Here is a 23,139-nt window from a genome sequence, read left to right as displayed (position 1 = left end):
GAGATTATGCGAGGCATGCTTTGAAGGTGGAATCTTGGTGGGCATCAGTTACCACTTATCATTCAATTTTAAATATATAACTCTATGATGTGAATTTGTGGTAATGAGTTTAAAAGGTAGCACAGAACATTAAACAGTAGTACAACTATAGTAGCAAACCATTTCTTCCCCCAAGACTTACATTTTGTCCTCGAAGCACATTGAAGGGCCAACAACATTAGCCGCTCCACTTATTATTCTAAATGCATAGTAATTTTCAGGGCACTGTTTTTCAATTCCACATTTCTTTGCCGGTGCTCGTGTAGCTAAATGGAAAGAAAACAGAACACGTCTTAATATATCAGATTTTATTTAAAGTTATGACAGTGGTCTTTTATGATTATGTGGTAGACGGGGTTCCCAGGTTAGAGCATGTCTTGTGTCTCTTACCCCATGAGATCAAAGAATGATGGTTAATCATTTCATTGAATGGCATGTGCTCCACTCCCTATTTGTTTCAAGGGCCAGTTTTTTGTAAAAAGGGGATTTCATGAGTCTGATGAGATAGGAATCAGATGGGGCCCCAGTGTAGGCAACAGCATTACTTGTAGTTGATACACAGCAAAATTAAGAGGTTTAGCTAATCAGGGAGAGAGAGAAAGAGTCACCAGATGAGGGACGCATAAACAGTATCCTTGAAATTTGAACTATGTCAGTCCTTAAAGGCTCTGAAAATCAACCTCTAGTTAACACTGGTTCTGTATAAGAATGGCATGTACTACCGTACATAGGTCAATCCAAAACAAGGGCACTGGCACGACTAGGAGGCAGGTACCACATGATCCCAATAAGAAGTGACCACATTGCTGGAGGATGAGGGTCAAAAAATAGTTCTTGACTAGAGGCAACATAAAACCGTGCACCCATCCTATCTTTATTATAGCATAAATGCAAAGATGTACATGTATCATAAGCCATTTACAAAACTACCACATCACTTCTTGACACATAGAAGACTGAACATGGTGTTTTCTTCAGACGGGGATGTGAAGTATGTCTCAGCCATCAAATTTCTCGGGGTAAACGGTTGCACAATCCACAGTTAAGTGCAGGTGGGGAAAATCAATTGCCACGACACAGACAGTCCAATTCAATGATGTAGTAACAATGACACAGTACTCTTGCCTGTAATCATTTAATTGTATAAATGCTTTTGTAATGATTGGTATGAATGCTGCTGAATGATCGGTCTGTGTGTATTTTCCTAGAATGTTTTTATGTTTTGGCCCATCAGAGGTGCAGTTAATGGCATCTGGACTTCGAGGCCATCACCAGAACCCCTAATTCACCTCAATTAAATACAGGGGTATGGAAAGTAGATCTGTGTGTGCATGAGACAATGTTGTTATTTTGTGATATGTGCCACATGCTGTCTGCTAAATGAAATTGGTGCACAGTTCTTACCTGAAGAAGATAATGTGGCACAGTGCCATAGTATAGAGGGTGAGGGGGAGCTGTGAGGTATGGTGGAGAATGCTGATACTGATGCAAGGGTCTTTGTTAGTGTGCTTATGCAATGTTAATAGTTTATGTAGCTTTTTTCACTGTCATGTTTGACATGGGTGTGACACTTGGGATTATTTGCATTATGGTATGTTGTACTGTGTTAAAGTTAAACTGTATTCCTACTGATGCTGTATGTTGTTAATGCTTGATGCATGTGTCTCATTCACATCCTTGTAAGGAGTGGTCCTACTCGTGTCACAGAACACAGGTATTAGTGGTTTGATGTACTATAATGAGATTTCCAAAGATGTGACCTAGCTGTATGATGAGGTACAGTGATATGAATCAGTACAGGAATGAGCAGAACAACAAAACTGTTATCCAGCACAAAACACTGTATTATGCTTTCTTATGATCTGTTAATACTATTAGTGAATTCGAGAACTGCTAAAGGGATGTTTTCAAGCCTTGGGATCTCATTTTGATATTGGTGAAGTGGGTTCAACCCACACTCCACTCTCAGGGTTCATCTGCCTTTTTCAACGAATGGCACTGTGCTAGCTTACAGGCAGAAAAGCCTCAGCTGCCTTTCTTGATAAAAAGGCTTGATAGACTGCACACCCGTCACCGGGCCATTTGTCAGTATACATCATAAATCCTATCCTATTTCGCATGGTAATTCTGACATACATTTTTTCTGTTTGGGACTAAAAAAGAAATTCGGGGAAAAATGCAAATGACCAAGGCGGTATGCGAGAAAACACCCAGTGCATAAGAGATAGGAGAAACGGCTCTTGGCCAAGATGTTAGAATCTCAAAATATGGAGGGCAGTCTTCCTCTGGGGAAGTAGAAGCCAAGGCCTCTATTGACCTGGCAGGTCGGTGAACTGTGAACACATGTCTATGTGACCTCTTAATTCATTTTTGCAAAGTTTCTGGGTATAATGAGATTGCAATGAAAATGGGCATAATGGCTTGTAACACAAAGGAATAGGCAAATTGTACTTTTGTAGATAATGACTGATACCATGGGATGGTGGTCCTGGTCAAGCTTAATACATCATATGTTCTGAAATAGGGGAAATCTGGTGAAGATATGATGTAAGTAATGAAAGGGTTCCCTGTGAAGACTTTTTTTAAGGCTTACTGTGGTATAAGACTGGGACACAGACCCAATACAGATGTTTGTGGACTACTTAATTTTTTCTTTCATGTGTACCTAGCTTTTTAAAAGGCAATGCATCTAGAAACAGGACAATCAGTTATTGATGTTTTTTTTATTTATTTTGGCAACTAGAGTCTAAAAGATATTTCTATATGAAAACATCCAAATCTTGTTATATTGATGTTGCTGATTATTCTTTAAAACAGTGACCAAGTAGTATTAGATCGATTGCAAATTTAATTTGCGTCTTTTTTTATTTTTTGCTTGTTCTTAAGATGTATTATCGTTTGTGCCTTGTGGTATGATTTTGTTTCTCCCCTCTTTATAAATATTTCTATGCATTATTCGGACATAACTCTTTCATAATATGAAATCATGGTATGGGGTGCTCAGTGTAGACTCCTCTCCTCAATCATTTATCTCCAACTAACTCGCTCGATTTCCTTGGATTTTAAAAACTTGACCTTACCTGCTTGCATCTGTTAAAATCCATAGGAAGCCAATAGAGAGAAAGAGAGAAAGAAGAAAAATAGATGGGGCCAGTTTGTCTGCTCCATGATGCAGAGTGAGTCAGTCTAATGAAAATGCCATCCTACAAGGGAGTGGTAGATTCCTGCTAGCTGTGCATCCCCAACAATGGGTTGCTATTAACATAGTGGGCATGAAATAACAAAAGACCTTGATACTTTGTATAAAAATATTTATTTTTGGCACATGAGAAACTTTTCTTGGAATAAGGGAGTTAATTTAACTACCATATAAAGCTAGGAGCAAAAACTCATATTTTCAGAAAGTTGGTGTTTGGAATCAAAATGATTGCCTTTGTATAGTTTATTTAAAACCTTAAATCTGAACAATAATTCAAGTGGATGGTACATATTTTCTTGTAACAAGACAGCACTGGCTGCTATATCATAATTGAGGTATTGGCATTTTGGCATCTACATAAATATACATTTTATGACATTATTATGACTTGTAGTCCATGAGGCCATAGGTCAAAAGAGTGGTATAACAGTAGCATTAGCTTTAGAGTCTGAGGTCCTCATTACGAGACTGGCGGTCCTAGGACTGCCAGGCTCACAGTGGCGGTCCGGCCTCCATATTATGACCGTGGCGAACGCACCACAGCCAGACCGCCAGCACTGCCACTTTTTTGCCAGCCAATGGCCTGGTGGTGCCAGCGGACTCAATCCGCCAGGGCAGCACTGCAAGCAGCACTGCCTTGGAGATTACGAGTCCCCTCTTTGACAGCTTTTACATGGCAGTTCCACCTCCATGTAAAAGCTGGCAGAGATAGTGCATTGGGGGCCTCATGGGGCCCTTGCACTGCCGATGCACTTGGCAAGTGCTCCCATGGCCAGCTTCGTTGCGCTTCTCACTATCTGTTTGGCAGACACCCGATACACCGCAACATTGCCACCGGCTCTATAATGAGATGCCATCAATGTTGTGGGTTGTTTCCCGCTGGGTCAGTATGTGGAAACTCGTAACAGCCCTCACGGTCAGGTCAACGCACTGGCGGTTTTCTGACCGTACGGCTTCGGCGGACAGGCACTTCCATCTGCTGAAGTCATAATGAGTGCCTGAGTCTATCAGATCAGTTTTGCTTTGGGGATAGGTCACTGTTTAATACCTGATAGAGTGAGATCTGGGTTGCAATCCTTTTTCCTGGGTCCAGAAGGCTTCTAGTGATAACATTTAACTGATGATTTACTAGACAGAACCTGGAGAAGTAATGAAAAGAAGCTGACAGGAAGGTAGAAGTGAAGGACACTGCTTAGCAGAGTTTTCAAAGGCAAAGAGGTATTGTCCAATTGCATGCCTACATTATTTATGATGCTTGTGGAATGTATTACTTTTTAGTTTGCTTTGAAGGACATTGTTTATGAAAATGCATCCACCATACAGTCCAAGGTTTTCTTGCAGCTTCACACCACCCATTCCCCCAAACACCCTTTTCGTAAGTTAAATCGAAAATGGTGCTGAACAATCTATCTAAATCCTTTTCAAAATCACCCACAAACCTGTTGCTTTTCCTGAATGGGTAAAGTCTCTAAAACAGGATGTTTTGGCTGCACTAGGAGTATTGAAGAAATTAAAGTGTCAAGTTCCAAGCACACTAGAGCTATCTTCAAGGGCAGATCTGGTTCATTCACTGCATCTGATGTAAAAGTTATCATTTCAAAGAAGGCATGGGGGACTAAAAGAAACATCAAGGTTAAAAGCTTGGAAATGTTCCATTTCACTTCCATTGTCTATTCTGCATCACCTTTCTCCTGCAAGATACAACTCCTGCATACATTCTTAGTAGTCTGTAAAGGAATAAAAGTCAGGTACAATATCAGACAATACCTACTATGGTCTCTCTTTTTCCTTAAGTGCATCTGTTCTATTACTAGTCAGGCTAGTATCAGGCAATTGAGTGGCTAATGCAAACGCCACTGAATGAAATTCTTATCTATCCCATCAGCTCCACCTGTTCATTTTCCAATATTTCACCTTGCTTAATAGCAGCACATATTACTTTGGTCATCTCATATTTGAAAAACAAAACCTGTTGGCAATTTGCCATCCTCTGGTAAGCAGACTGGGGGCTTCATTGACAAACTGCCCTTTATAGTAAGTTTTGCAGTACTACATTTGTACTACAAAATTTACTACAAAGTGCTATTGACAAATTTCACTTTTGTTGAAACTTACACTTTTGAGTAAGATTACTAGTTTTCGATTTACACAACTGGACTTTTGTAGAAACTTAGAGGTATATTTATGAAAAGTGGCATACAGTGCAGTGCCACTTTTCTTGTGCCCCTTAGCACCCCCTTACACCAGCATATGTGCACCTTACTTAAAATATGTTGCACCAAAGCAGTAGTTAGGCGACTAGCGCCTACATTTTTTACGCTAGTCCAGCGCTTTGCAAACATCCTGACACTAATCCTGCAAAGCACACAGAGGCCCATTGTAAGCAATGGAAGCCTCCTTATAATGACTGCTCTGAGTAGGTGTTAAAAGTGCCGAAAGAAATGTTGCAAGGAAATTGCTTAGATTTCTTTGTCTCATTTCTTTGGTCCCCCTAACGGGGGAACGCCCCCTTTGCATGGATTATGCCTGGCACAGGCACAATGTAGCGCAAAGGATTACAAAGTGGTGCAATGCCCAAGTCCTGCTGTTTGGCCAAGCTATGTCTTCCTGGGTCTTCACAAAGGTATTTGCTCCCTTTATTGCTTTCTTATATTTAAAAGGTGTTGTTCTGTATCCTTATCTGGATGATTGGTTGTTGAATGATCTATCATTTTGAAGGCACGCCAAGATGTGGGATTAGTGCTTCAGACCTTGAGCAACTTCGGCTTTTTGGTGAATCTCCTGAAATCACACCTTACTCCTTCACAGGCGAAGACGTTTTTTGGAGCTCCTTTGGATATTCAAGTGGGTGCTGCCTTTCAAACGACAGAGTGTGTTCTCTCCAGTTGTCCATGAGGGACTTGTTGACACATTCACTAAGTTCTACAAGATGCTAGTTGAAAGTGCAAGGTCTGTTGGCTGCTTCGACTGCTGTGGTCCCCTGGGCGAGATTTCATTTAAAGTCAATCGTGGATCACATCCTCAGTCATTGGGTTCATGATTCCTCACTCTGATCAGATTTAACAAGATTTTTCCTGGTTGTTAGTTTGGGGACATCTGTTGAAAGGTGTCCCATTTACCCTCCCTCCCCTGATTCTCTTGACAACAGATGCCAGCATGTGAGTGCGGGGAGCTGATTTAAAATCACTTGGAGAGGGTGGATCCTTGGTCTCAGTGGGTGAGTCAGCAGTCCTCGAACTGGAGGGAACTCATGGAGCTAATGAAGGCATTGGATGCCATTCAGGAACATTTGAAGGGCCAGAATGTAGTGGTTTGACATCAAGGTGGAAGGGCTTACCTGAACAGTTGGGGGGCACAAGGAGCATACCCCTCAATCAGGTTGCATCCCTGATTGGTTCCTGAGCAGAGGAGAATGTTCTGCATCTGAGGGCAGAGTTCATTAGGGGAGAGATGCATTTCTGGGCGGACAGACTCAGCAGGAACTTGCTTTCCTCAGTGACTTACCACTTGGCTCTGCCTCAGTTTCACCAAATGTGTCAGAAGTTCAAAGTCCCTTGGCTGAATCTTTTTGCCTCCCCTAGATATGCACATTGTCCTTAGTTTACACAGAGCTTCCATTTCCTTGGCTTGGGTGGTGGATGCTTTCTCAGTCTTGTGGCTGCCGGGGTTACTGTATGCTTTTCCTTCAATTCCCCTCCTGCCTAAGGTCCTCTGGAGGTTCAGGGTAAAAAAAGGTTCAGGTAATCCTCATTGCACCTTATTGACCCTGCCGTCAATGGTTTCCTCTCCTTATGTCTCTGGCCAAGGATCTGATTTTTGTTTTCCCTCACAACCAGTCTCCTTTGCAATTTCCACAGCTGTTGCACCAGACAGTAACTCAGCTGGGTCTGATGGCTTGGCTATTGAACGGTAGGGTTGGTACATTTAGGTTGCTCTACCCATGTTGCTTTGAAGATTTAGGGCCTGATTCTAACTTTGGAGGACGGTGTTAAACCGTCCCAAAAGTGGCGGATATACCACCTACCGTATTACGAGTTCCATAGGATATAATGGACTCGTAATACGGTAGGTGGTATATCCGCCACTTTTGGGACGGTTTAACACCGTCCTCCAAAGTTAGAATCAGGCCCTTAGTCTTCTCATAAGCAATCTATCCTGAAAATTCTATAAGAAACACTAGGGGTCTTTTCTCAGTGGGGCTGTGCTCAGCATGAGGATCCAGCCCACACTGATTCCTTTAACGTCCTTGACTTTTTGAGTGATGGATTTGTGAAAGGTTTGACCCCTAGCACTCTTTCTGCTCAGTGGGCTGCTGTTCAGGCTTGTCGCCCCTGGTATTGTGTTTGCTTAAGGGTTTCAGGTTACAGAGCCTGTAATCAGGAAGGTGCTTCCTTCAGGGTTTTGTAGGTTGCTCTCCAAGGTTTACCTGTTGTTCCTTATGAATATTTGAAGGATGCTGAGTGGGTCTGCTTGTCGGCGACAGTGGTGTTCTTGGTGGCCATAACTTTGGCAAGACATTTAGGTGAATTAAGGGCACTTCTGTCTGTTTTCGCCTATCTGAAGTTTTTTCCAGACTAAGTGGTACTTTGAGTGGTCCCTAAATGTATTCCTAAGGTGCCTTCCTCTTTTCATTTTGCACAGGAGGTTGTTCTGCATGTTTTTCCTGACTCCTCCACTTTTCTTGCATCTACCCTATATGTCAGGAGGGACCTTCTGATTCATTTGGAGCACATAAAGGCTTTCAGGATGTCACAATCCTTGTTTGTTGCTTATGGCTCTGTGCCTAAGGGAAGAAGGTTTCTACCAAGACCCTGTGTAGGTGGGTCCGGCAGGCTATTCCCCATGCATATGCTGCTGTTGGGGAACCTCTCCCTGATGATGTCCAAGGGTGTTCCACCAGGGCAGTTTCCACTTCCTGGACTAAGGCTGGGGGAGTTTCCCTCTTGGAAACTTTCCTGGCTGACACTTGGTAGTCACTCATACTTTCCTTACTCACTATTGTCTATCTGTCTGTTAGAATCTGGATTGAGACTTTGGTTCAGCTGTTTTGTCTCCAGCAATGAAGTAATTGTTATTCCCATTTTCTAATAAAATTGGTTTGCATTCTACTCTTGGTTCCACCTTGGTGTTTTTTTTTGCAATTTGTCATTTCCTCATATGTTAGGACTGGGATGAGAAGGGGCTCATGAGAGAGGAATGTTCCCATTACTTAACGGGTAATCTTCATTACCCTGAATTGGGGTCCCCCTTCACCCGAGTCCTCTTCCCTCCCTATTCCCTCCCTGGTCGCACATTGTTTGGCACAGCTTGGTAACATAACAGTAGAAGTTGGGGGGAGGAGCTATTTTTATTAAGAAAGAAAGAAATTGGACTTAAGTGCTATTTCTATTAAAAGCGGATCATACCTCATTTGTTAGGACTGGGACGAGGAGGATCCCTAATCGAGGTAATGAAGATTACCAGTAAGTAACATAAATAGTACCTTTAAAAAACGAAGAAAACACTACTTTATCAGAGTGCATTGTTTGTCCAAGAAATACTGCACCCAAAAGCCTGAAACCAACTTATGAAAAATAATGACCCTCATCTAAAAGCACATAATTTTAACATGCTAGATTATGTGTACTGTCATTCTTCTCTCAGACGCTTACATGCAATACCTGCACCTATCACTATATTTCTCTGGAGTTAGAATAACATTCGAGGTACAGTGATTCTAGTCCAGGACAAAAATAGATCTGAAAAGCAAAAAATAACAATACAAATTAAATAACATCCAGAAGAAAATATCTAACTATTAAACACTAGATGAGCAAAATTAGATTTATTGAATGGCATCTCCATTCAAGAGCCCAGAGTCTTTTTGCATCATTCACTGATCAGTAGTAAACTTTTTAGACAGCCGAAGACTACTGGCACTATTGCGTAGATGCGCATGGTAGTTGTCCATACAGACTAATGGCGCTTCAAAATGCACCTCAAAGGTAAAGAAAATGTAGGACAATAAAAGCCTCGGCTGCTAAACACTGCTCGCATCAATCTGCAGATTTAAAGTTTTAAATTCATTACACTAATGTAAAAGCAATACAACTGTACCTATCCAAACGCACATCAACCTAAAGTCATGGTCACCATTAAGAAGCAAACTTCAAGCTCAAAAGTCAGCACCTTAAAACAACTCGACTCTCAGTTTACCACAGCCACTTAGCACCGTTCAGATGTCTACTGACCTACAGCCACAGACTAGAACCCATTAACGTTTTCATTTTCAGTGGCAGTGAAGAAAGAAATAAAGGCACATTTCACTTCGAAGGTCACCCTACTATGTTGCCTTAAATATTTCCAAGTCTTGAAAAGCATTAAGGCCTGTAATAATTTCTTTTATGTTCCCACTCAGGGTTTTCCTGTTATCAGTGGGCTCAGTAGTTCCAATGGGAACGAAATGATAGAAATGATAGAAATCATGCATTTTTCGGGAATGTTATTAGGAAGTTGGACCACCCTGCTGACTTCTGCATATACTTCCACAGTATTCCACCTGCTATCTTTGCCTGCTTGAAAAAGGTGAGATCTGCAGTGGGATATCACTTTACAATGTTTCTGCGGCGCTCCTTATTTCAGGGAGCCCGCTAACTCCCTTCACTTTGCTCATCGGAATGAATGGCGCCATTTGTAGTGAAGGCACTTCGCACAACAAAATGCTTGCATTCACACAAAACACCTCTTGAAAGGATATACTTCAACATCCTGCCTAATCCAACGGCTCACTATGAGCCTGAAATCGAAACCTCAGATGACCTACTCAGAATGATGGTAGCTACCTAGCTCATTTTGCTTTTACAATAGAAACCAAGGGGGGGCAAATATTTACTTCCCACCTACAAAGTTGGATGGCGTTTGGAATTCTTTCTCTGCGAAGATCCCAACTTTATCTTGTTTGCCAGGGTGAAGTTTAACACACCAGCTCCAGTAATGTGCTTATTTCCACCAACAGGGTGTCCCATCCCGGAAAGGAGAGACAACCTGCACTGGAATCAGCAGGAACCTGGGATGAATGTGGGCTCTGGGATGTGAAGGTGGCATTAGCTCTGGGTACAGTGCCCAGGATTCAAAGAAAATTACTTTGCTGGTGAGAAAGAAGTGGCTGATAGATCAGGAGTCTGCATGAGGCTTGATGTTTGGGCATCAAGCCTTAAGCAGGGTTAGGGACTCCTATGGCGGACACGTGCCTTGCGACAACAGTCGACTCGCTGGCCCATGAGTATAATTACATCAGTGGCAACAATTTACTACTGCTGCAAAGAGCTGGCAAAACCCACTTTCCAAAGACAATGAAGAATTTGTTTTGTAAATGACATAATTTGCCTTCAACTCTGTCGACAAGTGTGCTTATCTCACTTAAATATAAAGATTCTCAAAGTCCAACTCCCCTGGTCCATGTCCTTTCTCAACTGTCAATCTCAAAAGTTCACACTCGGGCCCTCATTAATGAGGTATTGGCACAGGGCTGCACAGCAAGGATTCGTGCTGCACCGCCCTTCATCAAAAAAAAGAGCAGGCATGTACTGTATCTATCAGATACAGTGCATTCCTGTCCTTTTCCTCTGTGCTGGTGCACAATGGGCTGCCAAGATCCAGTTCAGGCACCCTTGCACCACCATGCAAGGGTGTTTGCGTTGTAGGGATGATTGTTTTTATGCAGTATGAGACACCTTCCTGCACAAAAACAATCACAAGTGGTGTTTTCCTTTTTATCTGTGTGCTGTAGAATGCAGCACACAGAGAGAAAGGAAAAATGTGGAGAAATAAAGGTATTCTTTCTACTTGCACCTCCCTTATGCCTCCCCTGGGGAAGCGTAGGCTTTTGAAGCATTCCCATGTTTACAAAATCTCTAAAATCTAGGAATGTGTCAAATGCTATGAGTGTTATGTGGGAACACCCACCATGGCGCACATGGCACATATCCCTCTTGCAGGGTAAGGCAACACATCAACTTGTGAAGCCGTGCCTCAGTCCATATTTACAAGGCCATTAAAAAACACTCTTGGTGACTTTACATGGCCTTGTAGATATGGCCCTGCAGTGTGATCCACCACACTATCTCTAAAAGTGATGTTCCAGCAGCACACGGGGGATTGTAAATAAGCCCCTCTGTTCATTCCTTCAAAACTACCATGTAGTCTAGTGCAGAATCCCACAAGAAGCTTCCCAAACACCACTGATTTCCAACATCTTCCAACGCTCTGGACCAGTGGTTCCCAACCTTTGGTCCAGGGACCCTTGGGGGTCAGCAAAGCCTTCACAGGGGTCCGAGACTGCTTAAAAAATTAAAAAATATGAGCAGATTAAGTCCCCAGCTTTCAGTAATGACTCAGTGGAGGGGTCCCCGGATTCCAATAACAATTCAGTGGGGATCCCCAGGTTCCAGTAAAGATGAAATGGGGGTCCACAGAAGTCAAAAGGTTGGGAACCACTGCTCTGGACCATGACCTCATGTACCATTCTAATGCTGACTACACTCCCCTAGGCTTAACTAGATTGATAACTAATAGCAAACTCAAGTTACCTGCCTGTTTACAGTAAAAGAATTCCTGAGATCCTAAAATCCATATGTTACTAATGATCATGAGCATCAATCCACCACCATCTGCCAGTCCATCCTAGTTTTCCTAATCCTCCTGGATAAATTAGTGATCACTAGCAACAAGATGTTTTGTCTAGTAGTCACTTTCATTCAAAAGGGTTTTGACCCCATATCAGTGATGTGGAAGCATCTTATTAGAACTGAACTACATACATTTCAGGAACAACCTGAAAATTAAATAGTTCTGGTTTGCCGCAGTTGAACTTAATGGAAAAAAGGGATTTGACTGAACAATATCATACTGAGACCCACCTCACTGAAGACTGAGACTGGTCTTGGGTTGCATGTGTTCCCATGTAGAGGGGTCTTGCCTGGCAGTATGGGATGGACTGTTCCTATAAAGAGCAGGGTCAGTACTGATTTGATTAAGGCAGGTATCTGCCTAAAGTAGGGCAGTGGATTGGAATGCTACCCAGAGTGATTGGCAAGTGGTTTAGACTAGTGGTTTTTAACCTGTGGTCCGGGGACCCCTGGAAGCTGCCTTTGCCTACTCAGGGGGTGCAAGACTGCTTGGAAAATTAATAATATTAACACATTATTAAAGTGTATATGTATATGTTTTTTCGATTCTGTAAATGTAAGGAAATTGGAAGCTAAAAATTAAGTTGGTATCTGCAGACTGGTCAGTAGGACCAGTGCAAGTGCATCATACAGAATACAGTATAGGCGATGTGAAGCCTCACTTCAATTATCAAGAGCTCCAACCTTCCAAATGAATATTCAATTTTTTGTATTTGTTTGAGAATTTACGGAAATTTGTCATTATTTGTGTATTTGTTTGATTAATATTTGTTTCTGTATTTTGGTGTATTGTTTTGTGGTTCAAATTATTGAGATTCCTCAGGTTGGGGTCCTCGTAATGATTCAGTGGAGGTCCCTGGATTCCGATAATAATTAAATTAGGGTCCCTAGAAGTCAAAAGATTTAGACCATTTTTAAGCATTTCTCTCTTTTGTGTGTTTGATGTAAAACCATACATGGATAAGGGTATTGTAGGAAAGTATCATCTTTCTTGGCATGTTACCCCCAATTTTACCTGTATGTCAGTATGTTTTTGCCTGTCACACTGGGATCCTGCTGGTCAGGACCCCAGTGCTCATAGTTTATGGCCTAATGTGTGTGTCTGTACAGTGCTTGACTGTGTCACTGAGGCGCTGCTAATCAGAACCTCAATGCTTATGCTCTCTCTGCTTTTAAATTTGTCACTGTAGGCTAGTGACTTCATTTACCAATTTCAATTGGCACACTGGACCCCCCTTATAAGTCCCTAGTATATGGTACCTAGATACTCAAGGCATTGGGTTTCCAGGAGATCGTTATGGGCTGCAGCATTTCTTTTGCCACCCATAAGGAGCTCAGTCAAACCGTTTCACAGGACTGCCACTGCAGCCTGTGTGAAGTAATGCACACATTATTTCACAGCCATTTTCACTGCACTTAAGTAACTTATAAGTCACCTAAATGTCTAACCTTCACTTGCTGAAGGTTAGGTGCAACGTTACTAAGTGTGAGGGCACCCTTGCACTAGCAAAGGTGCCCCCACATAGTTCAGGGCCATTTCCCAGGACTCTGTGAGTGCTGGGACACCATTACACGCGTGTACTACATATAAGTCAATACCTATATGTAGCTTCACAATGGTAACTCTGAATATGGCCATGTAAAGTGTCTAAGATCATGGAATTGTCCCCTCTATTCCAAATCTGGTATTGGGGAGCCAATTCCATGCATGCTGGGGGTTCCACCATGGACCCCCAGTACTGCTAAACCAGCTCTCTGAGGCTACAGCTGCTGCCAACTCACAGACAGGGTTCTGCCCTCCTGGGTCTGAGCAGCTCAGTCCCAGGAACGCAGAACAAAGCATTTCCTCTGAAAACAGGGTGTTACACCCTCTCCCTTTGGAAATAGGTGTAACAGGCTGGGGAGGGGTAGCCTCCCCCAGCCTCTGGAAATGCTTGGAAGGCCACAGATGGTGCCCTCCTAGCATAAGCCAGTCTGCACTGGTTCAGGGACCCCTTGTCCCCTGCTCAGGTGCGAAACTGGAAAAAGGACAGGGAAGTGACCATTCCCCTGTCCTTCACCACCCTAGGGGTGATGCCCAGAGCTCCTCCAGTGTGTCCCAGACTTCAGCCATCTTGCATTGCAAGGTGTGGGGGCACTCTGGAGGTCTCTGAGTGGTCAGTGCCAGCAGGTGATGTCAGAGACCCCTCCTGATAGGCCATTACCTAATAAGGTAGCCAATCCCCCTCTCATGGCTATTTAGGGTCTCTCCGGTGGGTTCTCTTCAGATTCTACTTGCAAGTTTCCAGCAGGTATCCTCTGCAACTACTACTTCATCCTCTGAACTCGGATCAACCGCAGCCTGCTTCAGGAACCGCTGTAACAGCAACAAAGTATCCACAAGGGATGATTTTTTTCTGCAACTTCAGCTCCAGCCAGCAACTGCAACAGTTTCCATGGTGTGCATGCTCTGAGGACTCCCTGTCTTCACCCTGCGCCAGAAGGACCAAAGAAATCTCCTGTGTGGTGACAAAGTGACTCCCCTGCTTACGCAGACACCTTCCAAGTCGATGACTGGTACTCCTGGACTCCTCTCACTGCGACGAGCATGCTCCTAAAAACACAGAGGGTGGACCCCATCAACACAGACTGTCCAGAAGTCCTGCGGATGCAATTTGGAGGAGGTAAGGTCTTGCCTTCCTTGAGAGCGACAGTAGCCCTGTGCACCACATCTTCTTCTGAAGCCTCTGTGCACTATTTGCAAAATTCTTTTGTGCACAGCCTGGCCCAGGTCCCCCGCACTCTATCCTACGATGCTCAACTCACTGAGTTGACCTCCGGTGGTGTGGGACCCTTCTTTGTAGTGCTGCACCAACCGCGTTTTGCACCTCCTTTGTCCCTGGGACTCCCGTGGGTGCCGTCTGGCATCCTGAGGGCTCTCTAAAGTGCTGAGTGCCCCCTATTCCTCCTCACACAGAGTTGAGGCCCCCAGGTCCCTCCTAGGTCCAGCCAGCACCATTTTGACACAAAACTCACATTTGTCGTAACCAAGGCTTGTTAGTGACTTCCAACATCAAATCCTGTCTTCATCCATCTTCACGTCATGGGACATCTTTTGCATCACACAGGAACCCACTGGCATCTTCCTAGGGTGCATTACTGCAGTCTTCGTCGAAATGGGGACTCTTCTTTTGCACCCTCTTCTGGGTTGGCAGGGGCTCCTGTCCTTCCAAGAACTTCTTTCGACTTCTGGACTTGGTCCCTTTCTTTTGCAGGTCTTCAGGTCCAGGAATCCAGCAGTTGTTGTTTGCAGACTTGGTTGGTTATTGCAATAATCCATATCACGAGGTGTAGTGTGTCCTAAGGAAACTTGCAGTGCTTCACTCCTGCTTTTCCGCGCTCTGGGGGTGGGGTAATTTACTTACCTTTACTGTATTCTTACTCTCCCAGCGAGTCTGCACACACTACACTTGTCTAGGAGGGAATTTGTGATTCTCATTCCACTTTCTTGGTATATAGTTTGTGTTGCCCCTATACCTATTTTCTCCCATTGCATTCTATAGCATTTCCTATTGTTTGCACTATCCTATGTCTAATTACTTGCCTTATTTTGGTGTCTAATATATATACTGTGTATAATACTTATCTCCAGAAGGAGTATTGCCTCTAAGATATTTTTGGTACTCTGTCACCCAAATAAGCTACATTTATTTTTGGTAACACTTTGGGGGTTATTCTAACTTTGGAGGAGTGTTAATCTGTCCCAAAAGTGACGGTAAAGTGACGGATATACCACCAGCCGTATTACGAGTTCCATAGGATATAATGGACTCGTAATACGGCTGGTGGTAAATCCGTCACTTTTCCGTCACTTTTGGGATGGATTAACACCTCCTCCAAAGTTAGAATAACCCCCTTAGTATTGTCTTTACTTGTGTATAAGTACTGTGTAACTATAAGTGGTATTGCATGAGCCTTGAATGTCTCCTAGTTCAGCCTAAGCTGCTCTGCTATAGCTACCTCTATCAGCCTAAACTGATAGAACACTACTACTTCACTAATAAGGGATAACTGGGACTGGGACTGGTATAAGGTGTAAGTACCCAAGGTACCCACTACAAACCAGGCCAGCCTCCTACAGGTATGCCTTGACGGGCCACTTGCTCGCTGTGCTACAGGCTCCAAGTTATGCCCTACTGACAAAGCCTAACAAGTCCCTCTTTCTTGGCATGGTTACCCCCTTTTTCTGCTGATATCAGTGTGCTTGACTGTGTTCACTGGGGTACTGCTAACCAGGACCTCAGTAATTATGCTCTCTCTCCAAAAACTCTGTATTTCACCCACAATTGGCACACTGGCGCCCCATTATAAGTCCCTATTATATGTTACCTAGGTACCCTGGGTGTTGGGGTTCCAGGGGATCCATATGGGATGCAGCATATATTGTGCCACCCATAGGGAGCCCATACAAAGGCTTCTACAGGACTATCAGTGCAACCTGCATGAGAAGGTGCAAGCACCCTTTCACTGCCATTTTTCACTTCACCAGGTCACCTATAAGTAACCCCTATGGCAGGCCTTCTATACCAGAGGGCAGGGTGCAACATACCTGTTTGTGAGGGCACCACAGCACTAGCAGAGGTGCCCCTGTTAGACTTAACATCCTTGGCATGGTCTCCCCTAACCTTTTGCCTCTGTTTCCCAGGTTGTTGATGAATGCTGGATGGACTCTGTGTTTGCTGTTTTTGTTACTCTGGGCACTTTACCACTGCTATCCAGTGCTAAAGTGCAAGTGCTCCTAAATAAAATGTGTATGTAATTGGCTTCCATGATTGGCATATTTGATTTACTGGTAAGCCCCTAGCACAGTGCACTAGAGGTGCCCAGGGCCTATAAATCAAATGCCACTAGTGGGCCTGCAGCACTGGTTGTCCCACCCACATTAGTAGCCCTGTTAACATTGCTCAGACCTGCCACTGTAGTGTCTGTGTGTGCAGTTTCAAACTGCCAATTTGACTTGGCAAGGGCACTTACTTGCCAGGCCTAAACCTTCCCTTTTCTTACATGTAAGACACCCCTAAGGTAGGCCCTAGGAAGCCCGATGGGCAGGGTGCAGTGTATGTTTAAGGTAGGACATATACTAATGTGTTTTATATGTCCTGACAGTAAAATACTGCCAAATTTGGATTTCACTGTTGCAAGGCCTATCTTTCTCATAGGTTAACATGGGGGCTGCCTTTAAATATGATTAAAGTGTAGATTCCCTTTGAGAGCAGATAGACATGTGGAGTTTGGGGTCTTTGAGCTCACAATCTAAAAATACATCTTTTAGTGAAGTTGGTTTTTGGATTGTGTGTTAGAAAATGCCACTTTTAGAAAGTAGGCATTTTCTTGCGTAAACCATTCCGGGACTCTGCTTGTTTGACAGTTAGGCTGTTTGCACCTCTCCTCTAGACAGTGACACAAAGGGAGCTGGGGTGTAGCCTGCATTTCCTGATGAGCCATCTGGGCTGATGGGAGGGGAGGAGTGGTCACTTACACCTGAAAGGGCTGTGCCTGCCCTCACACAATGTCATCTCCAACTCCCTGGTGTGTGTCTGGGGCCTGGCCTGGGCAAGGCAGGATCTCGAAAACAACAGAGACTTCTCTTTGAGGTAGGCCTAATTTAAAGGCAGAAATGGGTGTAAGCAGGGCACCAGCACCCCTGGAAATTAGATCACTTCTGGAAATCAAGAGGAACCTCTACCAAGAAGAAGAGTTGAAGAGCTGAGGAGAAGTGCTGCCCTGCCTGTGACTGTGCTTTGTGGAGCTATCCTGCAGTTGCTGCTTCTGCCAGTGAAAGGGGGAAAAGACTAGACGTTGTTGTGCATTCCTGCGTGTGAAGAAATCTCCAAGGGCTTGAAACTGAACTTCTCTCCTATTGTTGAAATCTCAGGGCCATCAGAGACTTGCCCTGCCAGCACCTGGATTCTCTGCTGGGATTCCTGCCCTGCCAAGCGGTGCCCTATCCAGTTCCTAGGCCCTTGAAAGGTGAAGCTGGCAGGCCAAGACTGAAAATTTTCCAGGGCCTTCTAGAAGCTTCCTCTGCAGCATGACTGGGTGTGGTTTGTGGGCTGGGCCAAGACTCTATATAAGGGAGCCAGCCCAGCTCCAAGTGCTCACTATTCAGAGGTCCCGGTGCAGAGCAGATGCAACTTCCTGAGCTCCTGTTCCGGAGGCCTACTTTGATCTTCCAGGCCATGCCCTTCATTGTGTTGGTGATCCTTGATCAGGGCGGTAAGACGGAGGTCGGGTTGAGCCCCCGATCCTGTTCTCGAAGATGTTCGCGTTCTTGGGCCTAATTTTCATGATGAAAGATTTTATCTTGTGCATGTGAATGTGTGCTTGGTTTTTTCTGGCATTTGCATGTTGATACCCGAATTGGCAAGACGCGTGATTCATTTCTTGAGTGTAACTCTTGATATTCAGTGTGCGCTACCATTTCTTGGCATTCACATGGTGGCATTCGAATCAGCAAGACGTGTGATTCATTTCTTGTGTGTAAGTCTTGATATTCATTGTACGCTACCATTTCATGGCATTTACATGGTGGCATTCGAATTGGCATGACGCGCGATTCATTTCTTGTATTCATTGTACGCTACCATTTCATGACATTTACATGGTGGCATTCGAATCGGCAAGAAGCGCGATTCATTTCTTGTGCTTAACTCATGATATTCATTGTACGCTACCATTTCATGGCATTTATAGGGTGGCATTCGAATCGGCAAGACGCGCGATTCATTTCTAGTGCTTAACTCATGATATTCATTGTGCGCTACCATTTCATAGCATTTACATGGTGGCATTCAAATCGGCAAGACGCGCAATTCATTTCTTGTGCTGAACTCATGATATTCATTGTTGCGCTACCATTTCTTGGCATTCACATGGTGGCATTCGAATTAGCAAGATTCACAATTAATTTCTTGTGTGTAACTCTTGATATTCATAAGTACGCTACCATTTCATGGCATTACATGGTAGCATTCGAATCAGCAAGACGCGCGATTCATTTCTTGAGCTAAACTCATGAAATTCATTGTACGCTACCATTTCATGGCATTTACATGGTGGCATTCGAATCGGCAAAATGAGCAATTCTTTTCTTGAGCTTAACTCATGATATTCATTGTGCGCTACCATTTCATGGCATTTACATGGTGGCATTCAAATTGGCAAGACGCGCGATTCATTTCTTGTGCTGAACTCATGATATTCATTGTTGCACAACCATTTCGTGGCACTTACAAGGTGACGTTGGAATCGGCATAATGCGCGATTCATTTCCCGCAATTAAACTTGATGTTTCAGATCGCTTGCAGTGTGCGCAATTCATGTTTCTGCATTTAAAAAACTTAGGGGGTCATTCCGACCTTGGCGGGCGGCTACCGCCGCCCGCCAGGCAGAAACCGCCACGCGGCCGCCGATGCGGCCGCACTCACGCAGCCCCCATTCCGCCATTCCCGCTGGGCCGGCGGACGCAAACCAAGTTTGCGCCCGCCGGCCCAGCGGGAATGAGGCCGCAACACAGAAGCCGGCTCCGAATGGAGGCGGCGGTGTTGCGGCCGTGCGACGGGTGCAGTTGCACCCGTCGCGCTTTTCACAGTCTGCTAGGCAGACAGTGAAAAGCTGGCCGGGGCCCTGTTAGGGGGCCCCTGCACTGCCCATGCCACTGTCCAGGGGCCCCTGGACACCCCTTACCGCCAGCCTCTTCCTGGCGGTGAAAACCGCCAGAAACAGGCTGGGGGTAAGGGGGTCATAATCCCCAGGGCAGCGCTGCTGCTGCGGTCAGAAAGGGGAAATAAGCACCGCCAGCCTGTTGGCGGTGCTTTCAGTCATACTAGCCCTGGCGGTCTCGGACCGCCAGGGTCAGAATGACCCCCTAAGTGTTAGAATTCTAGATGTTACATTATATGTGCATAATAACCCCCTTAATACAACTCCTATGGTGTTCCAGAAAACGTTCAGATTATTTCCTTGTCCTCATGCAAAAAGACTATGTTTGATTCTGAAGGCATAATTCTAGAGGGTGCTTATGTTTCTAGTCAATGTGTAACATTTCATTAAGAGATTCATTGAGAAGTTGTATTAATCATTCTTAATTTCTTCCCAGGTAACCAGACGTCTTGAGGCCTAGTTATTTAGTCCATGCTTAAGTTATCCATAGTTACAGTATGACAATGCTTAGAATCATAGTCTAGTAAAAGTTTAATGTGACATAATCTTGATACTCTGTGTTTAACCTTTTGTTTCCTACAGGTCTCCTTCCCAGCTGTTCCCTATCTAATCCCCTTTTCCCCACTTGGACTCTCTTAGTCTCTGTGACATTCTAATCAGAGTATTGGAGCTGTCTTGTGGTGGACATGTTGGAAACGTGCGCAGACCCCGAGGATCTGGTGACTCTGACAGCAATGGGCCTAGGGGGAACACAAACCATATACTAAAATAGTGGAATGCAAATGTCGGTTTCCCACCTAGGCAAGTGTATTGTGTATAGGGGTGCTGGGAGTGTAAGAAAACACCAAAGGAAAGTGATAGAACCCACCCCAGAGCCCAGGAAAGCAGGAGTAAATCACAGTAACTTTCCTAGAACACACAAGAACACATGATAGAAGATTATGCAAGAACCAGAAGAGACTGCAAGACACCAATGATGGATTTCTGGACCTGAAGACCTGTGAAAGAAGGGGATTGAGTCCAAGAAGCACTGAGTGTCCATGAAAAACATGAGACCCTGCTAACCCGGAAGAAGGTGCAAAAGAACAACGGGTGAAGAAGAACAGTCAGTTCTGCACCCAAGAAGATGGATGCGGGTTCCTGGTTGGTGAAGATAATGTCCCTCGCCAGATGGATGACAGCAGTCTGGCTGGCATCGTTGGATTCCGTCAACAAGCCTTGGCACAAGCAAAGCTTGCGGTTGGCGGAAAATGGTGCTGACCGGGACCAGGAGGGACTTGGTGGCCTCTACCCAGGAGGGGGAGACAAAGGGGGCTCTCAGCAACTCAGAGAGTCCTCAGAAGACCAAGCAGCACACACAGGAGTTCCACAGCACGGGGACAATGAAGGTGCAAATGGAGGCCCTCGCAGCATGATACAAAGGGATCCCACATTGCCAGAGAACCACTCAGGAAGCTGTGCATCGCAAGGAAGGCGTGCTGGGGGCCAGAGCTGTACTGTGCCTGAATAACTTTGTGGAAAGTTACACACAAACCTTGGCAACTGCAAAACACGCGGTGCATGGGCGAACTCTCTTGTCTGGAGAGGCAAGCTCTTACCTCCACCAAAGTTGGACAGCTGGACCTTAAGACCATTGGGACCATGTCAGTCCACCACCCTTGTTGCTGGATCCACACACTTCATCAGGAGTTGGGACCCATACCACTGGTGGTCGCTGCAGAGTGAAGCAGGTAAGTGACTCCTTCACTTCAAGGGAGATTCCTTTGTTCTTCTGGTGAAGGCTGAAGACAGGAAATCCACGGAGGATGCATGACCTGGAAACAGTTGCACCTGCTGGCAGGAGCTGAAGATACAATGTTGCAGAAGTCACCTTTGCTTCTTTGTTGCAGTTTGTAGAGTTCCTGGAGGGTCCAGATGCAGTTTCGTCGGTAGAAGGTGAAGTAAAGGATGCAGAGAATTCCTGCCGGAGTCTTGCAATCCGAATCTGAGGAAACACCCAGAGGAGAAACCCTAAATAGCCCTGAAAGGGGGATTGGTCAGCTACACAGGTAAGCATCTATCAGGGGAGAGCTCTGACATCACCTGCTGGCAGAGGGCCCCACCACCTTGGAATCCAAGATGGCAAAACCCAGGGACACGCTGGAGGAGCTCTGGGTGCCACCTGTGGGGTGGTGAAGGACAGGGGAGTGGTCACTCCCCTTTCCCTTGTCCATTTTCATCCCAGAGCAGAGACTGGGGGTTCCTGAACTGATGTAGACTGTATTATGCACGGAGGGCACCATCTGTGCCCTTCAAAGCATTTCCAGAAGCTCTGGGAGGCTAGCCCTCCATGCCTGTAACACTTATTTCCAAATGGAGAGGATGTAACTTCCTGGACTCGAGCTGCTTGAGCAACAGGAGGGCAGAAACCCGTCAGTGAGGTGCCAGCAACTCAGGCTGCCGGAAAACCTCAGGAGGCTGGTACATCAGTACTGGGGGTGCACTCTGGAGCCCCCAGAGTGCATGGAATTATACAACCAATGTTAGAATCAGCATTAGGGTATAATTCCAAGATGTTAGACACCTTACATGGCCATATTTGGAGTTAACATTGTGAAGCTGGACATAGGTATTGACCTATGTCCAGTGAATGTGTGAAACAAAGTCCTGGAAAATAGTCCTGGATGACGTGGGGGCACTTCTGCTAGTGCAGGGGTGCCCTCACACATATGTACTCTACACCCACCTTTCAGGGTTGAAAGGCCTGGTATATGGGTAACTTATAGATGACCTGGTGCAGTGTAAATGGCTGTGAAATGGTGCATGCAACATTTCACACAGGCTGCAATGGCAGTCATGTAGAAACATTTGCATAGGCTCTTTAAGGTGGCAAAAGTAATGCTGCAACCCATAGGTATCCCCTGGAACCCCAATGTCCTGGGTACCTAGGTACTATATACGAGGAACTTACAAGGGGGCACCAGTATGCCACTTGTGAGTGTAATACTGTGTTAGCAGTATCCACCAACCAAATTTAAAGGGGAGAGAGCATAAGCACGGGGGTCCTGGTTAGCAGGATCCCAGTGACGCAGTCAAACACACTGACAAACAGGCCAAAAATGGGGGTAACCATGCTAGAAAGAGGCTACTTTCACACACACAGCCACCTCTAGAAAGCCTGACTTCTAAACACTGACTACACTACACTAATAAGGGATACCTGGTATAAGGTGTAAGTACCATAGGTACACCAGGCCAGCCTCCTACAGTCCATGATTGGTTTGGGTTCCTTCAGTACCCTTCTGCAGGTAGCCCCTTCTGGCAGCTTGGGATGGACAGTCCCTATGAGAAGAAGGGTCAGAAATGATTTGTATAAGGTGGGTCTCTGTCTAGAAATGCTACCAAAAGAGATTGGAAGTGATATTTGTGACTATCCCTAGGCAGAACTTGCAGAGTTTCTATTGGACCTGGCCCTTTTTGTGGGTTCATCCCCTGACTTTATGCCTCCTTCCTCCTTTGTATGACCTGTTGCTGTTGGCTCTAGGACTCTGAGCA

The 23,139-nt window shown here is 44.9% G+C and overlaps 1 protein-coding gene across 4 annotated transcripts in view; it reads right to left on the bottom strand.

Moving 5' to 3' along the window:
* The window catches only part of FAM3D (FAM3 metabolism regulating signaling molecule D), a 337,775-nt gene that overhangs the window by 68,764 nt on the left and 245,872 nt on the right, over nucleotides 1-23,139 (bottom strand). For all 4 annotated transcript variants that reach the window (XM_069206542.1, XM_069206545.1, XM_069206544.1 and 1 more), the window contains one exon: nucleotides 182-305. In XM_069206542.1, coding sequence (XP_069062643.1) covers nucleotides 182-305 — 124 coding nt within the window. The remainder of the gene's footprint in view (nucleotides 1-181; nucleotides 306-23,139) is intronic.

This window comes from Pleurodeles waltl, chromosome 9 (assembly GCF_031143425.1).
Source record: "Pleurodeles waltl isolate 20211129_DDA chromosome 9, aPleWal1.hap1.20221129, whole genome shotgun sequence".
NCBI classification, from domain to species: Eukaryota; Metazoa; Chordata; class Amphibia; order Caudata; family Salamandridae; genus Pleurodeles; species Pleurodeles waltl.
The sequence above is the reverse complement of the archived record's forward strand: the minus strand, read 5'-3'. Positions and strand labels throughout refer to the sequence as shown.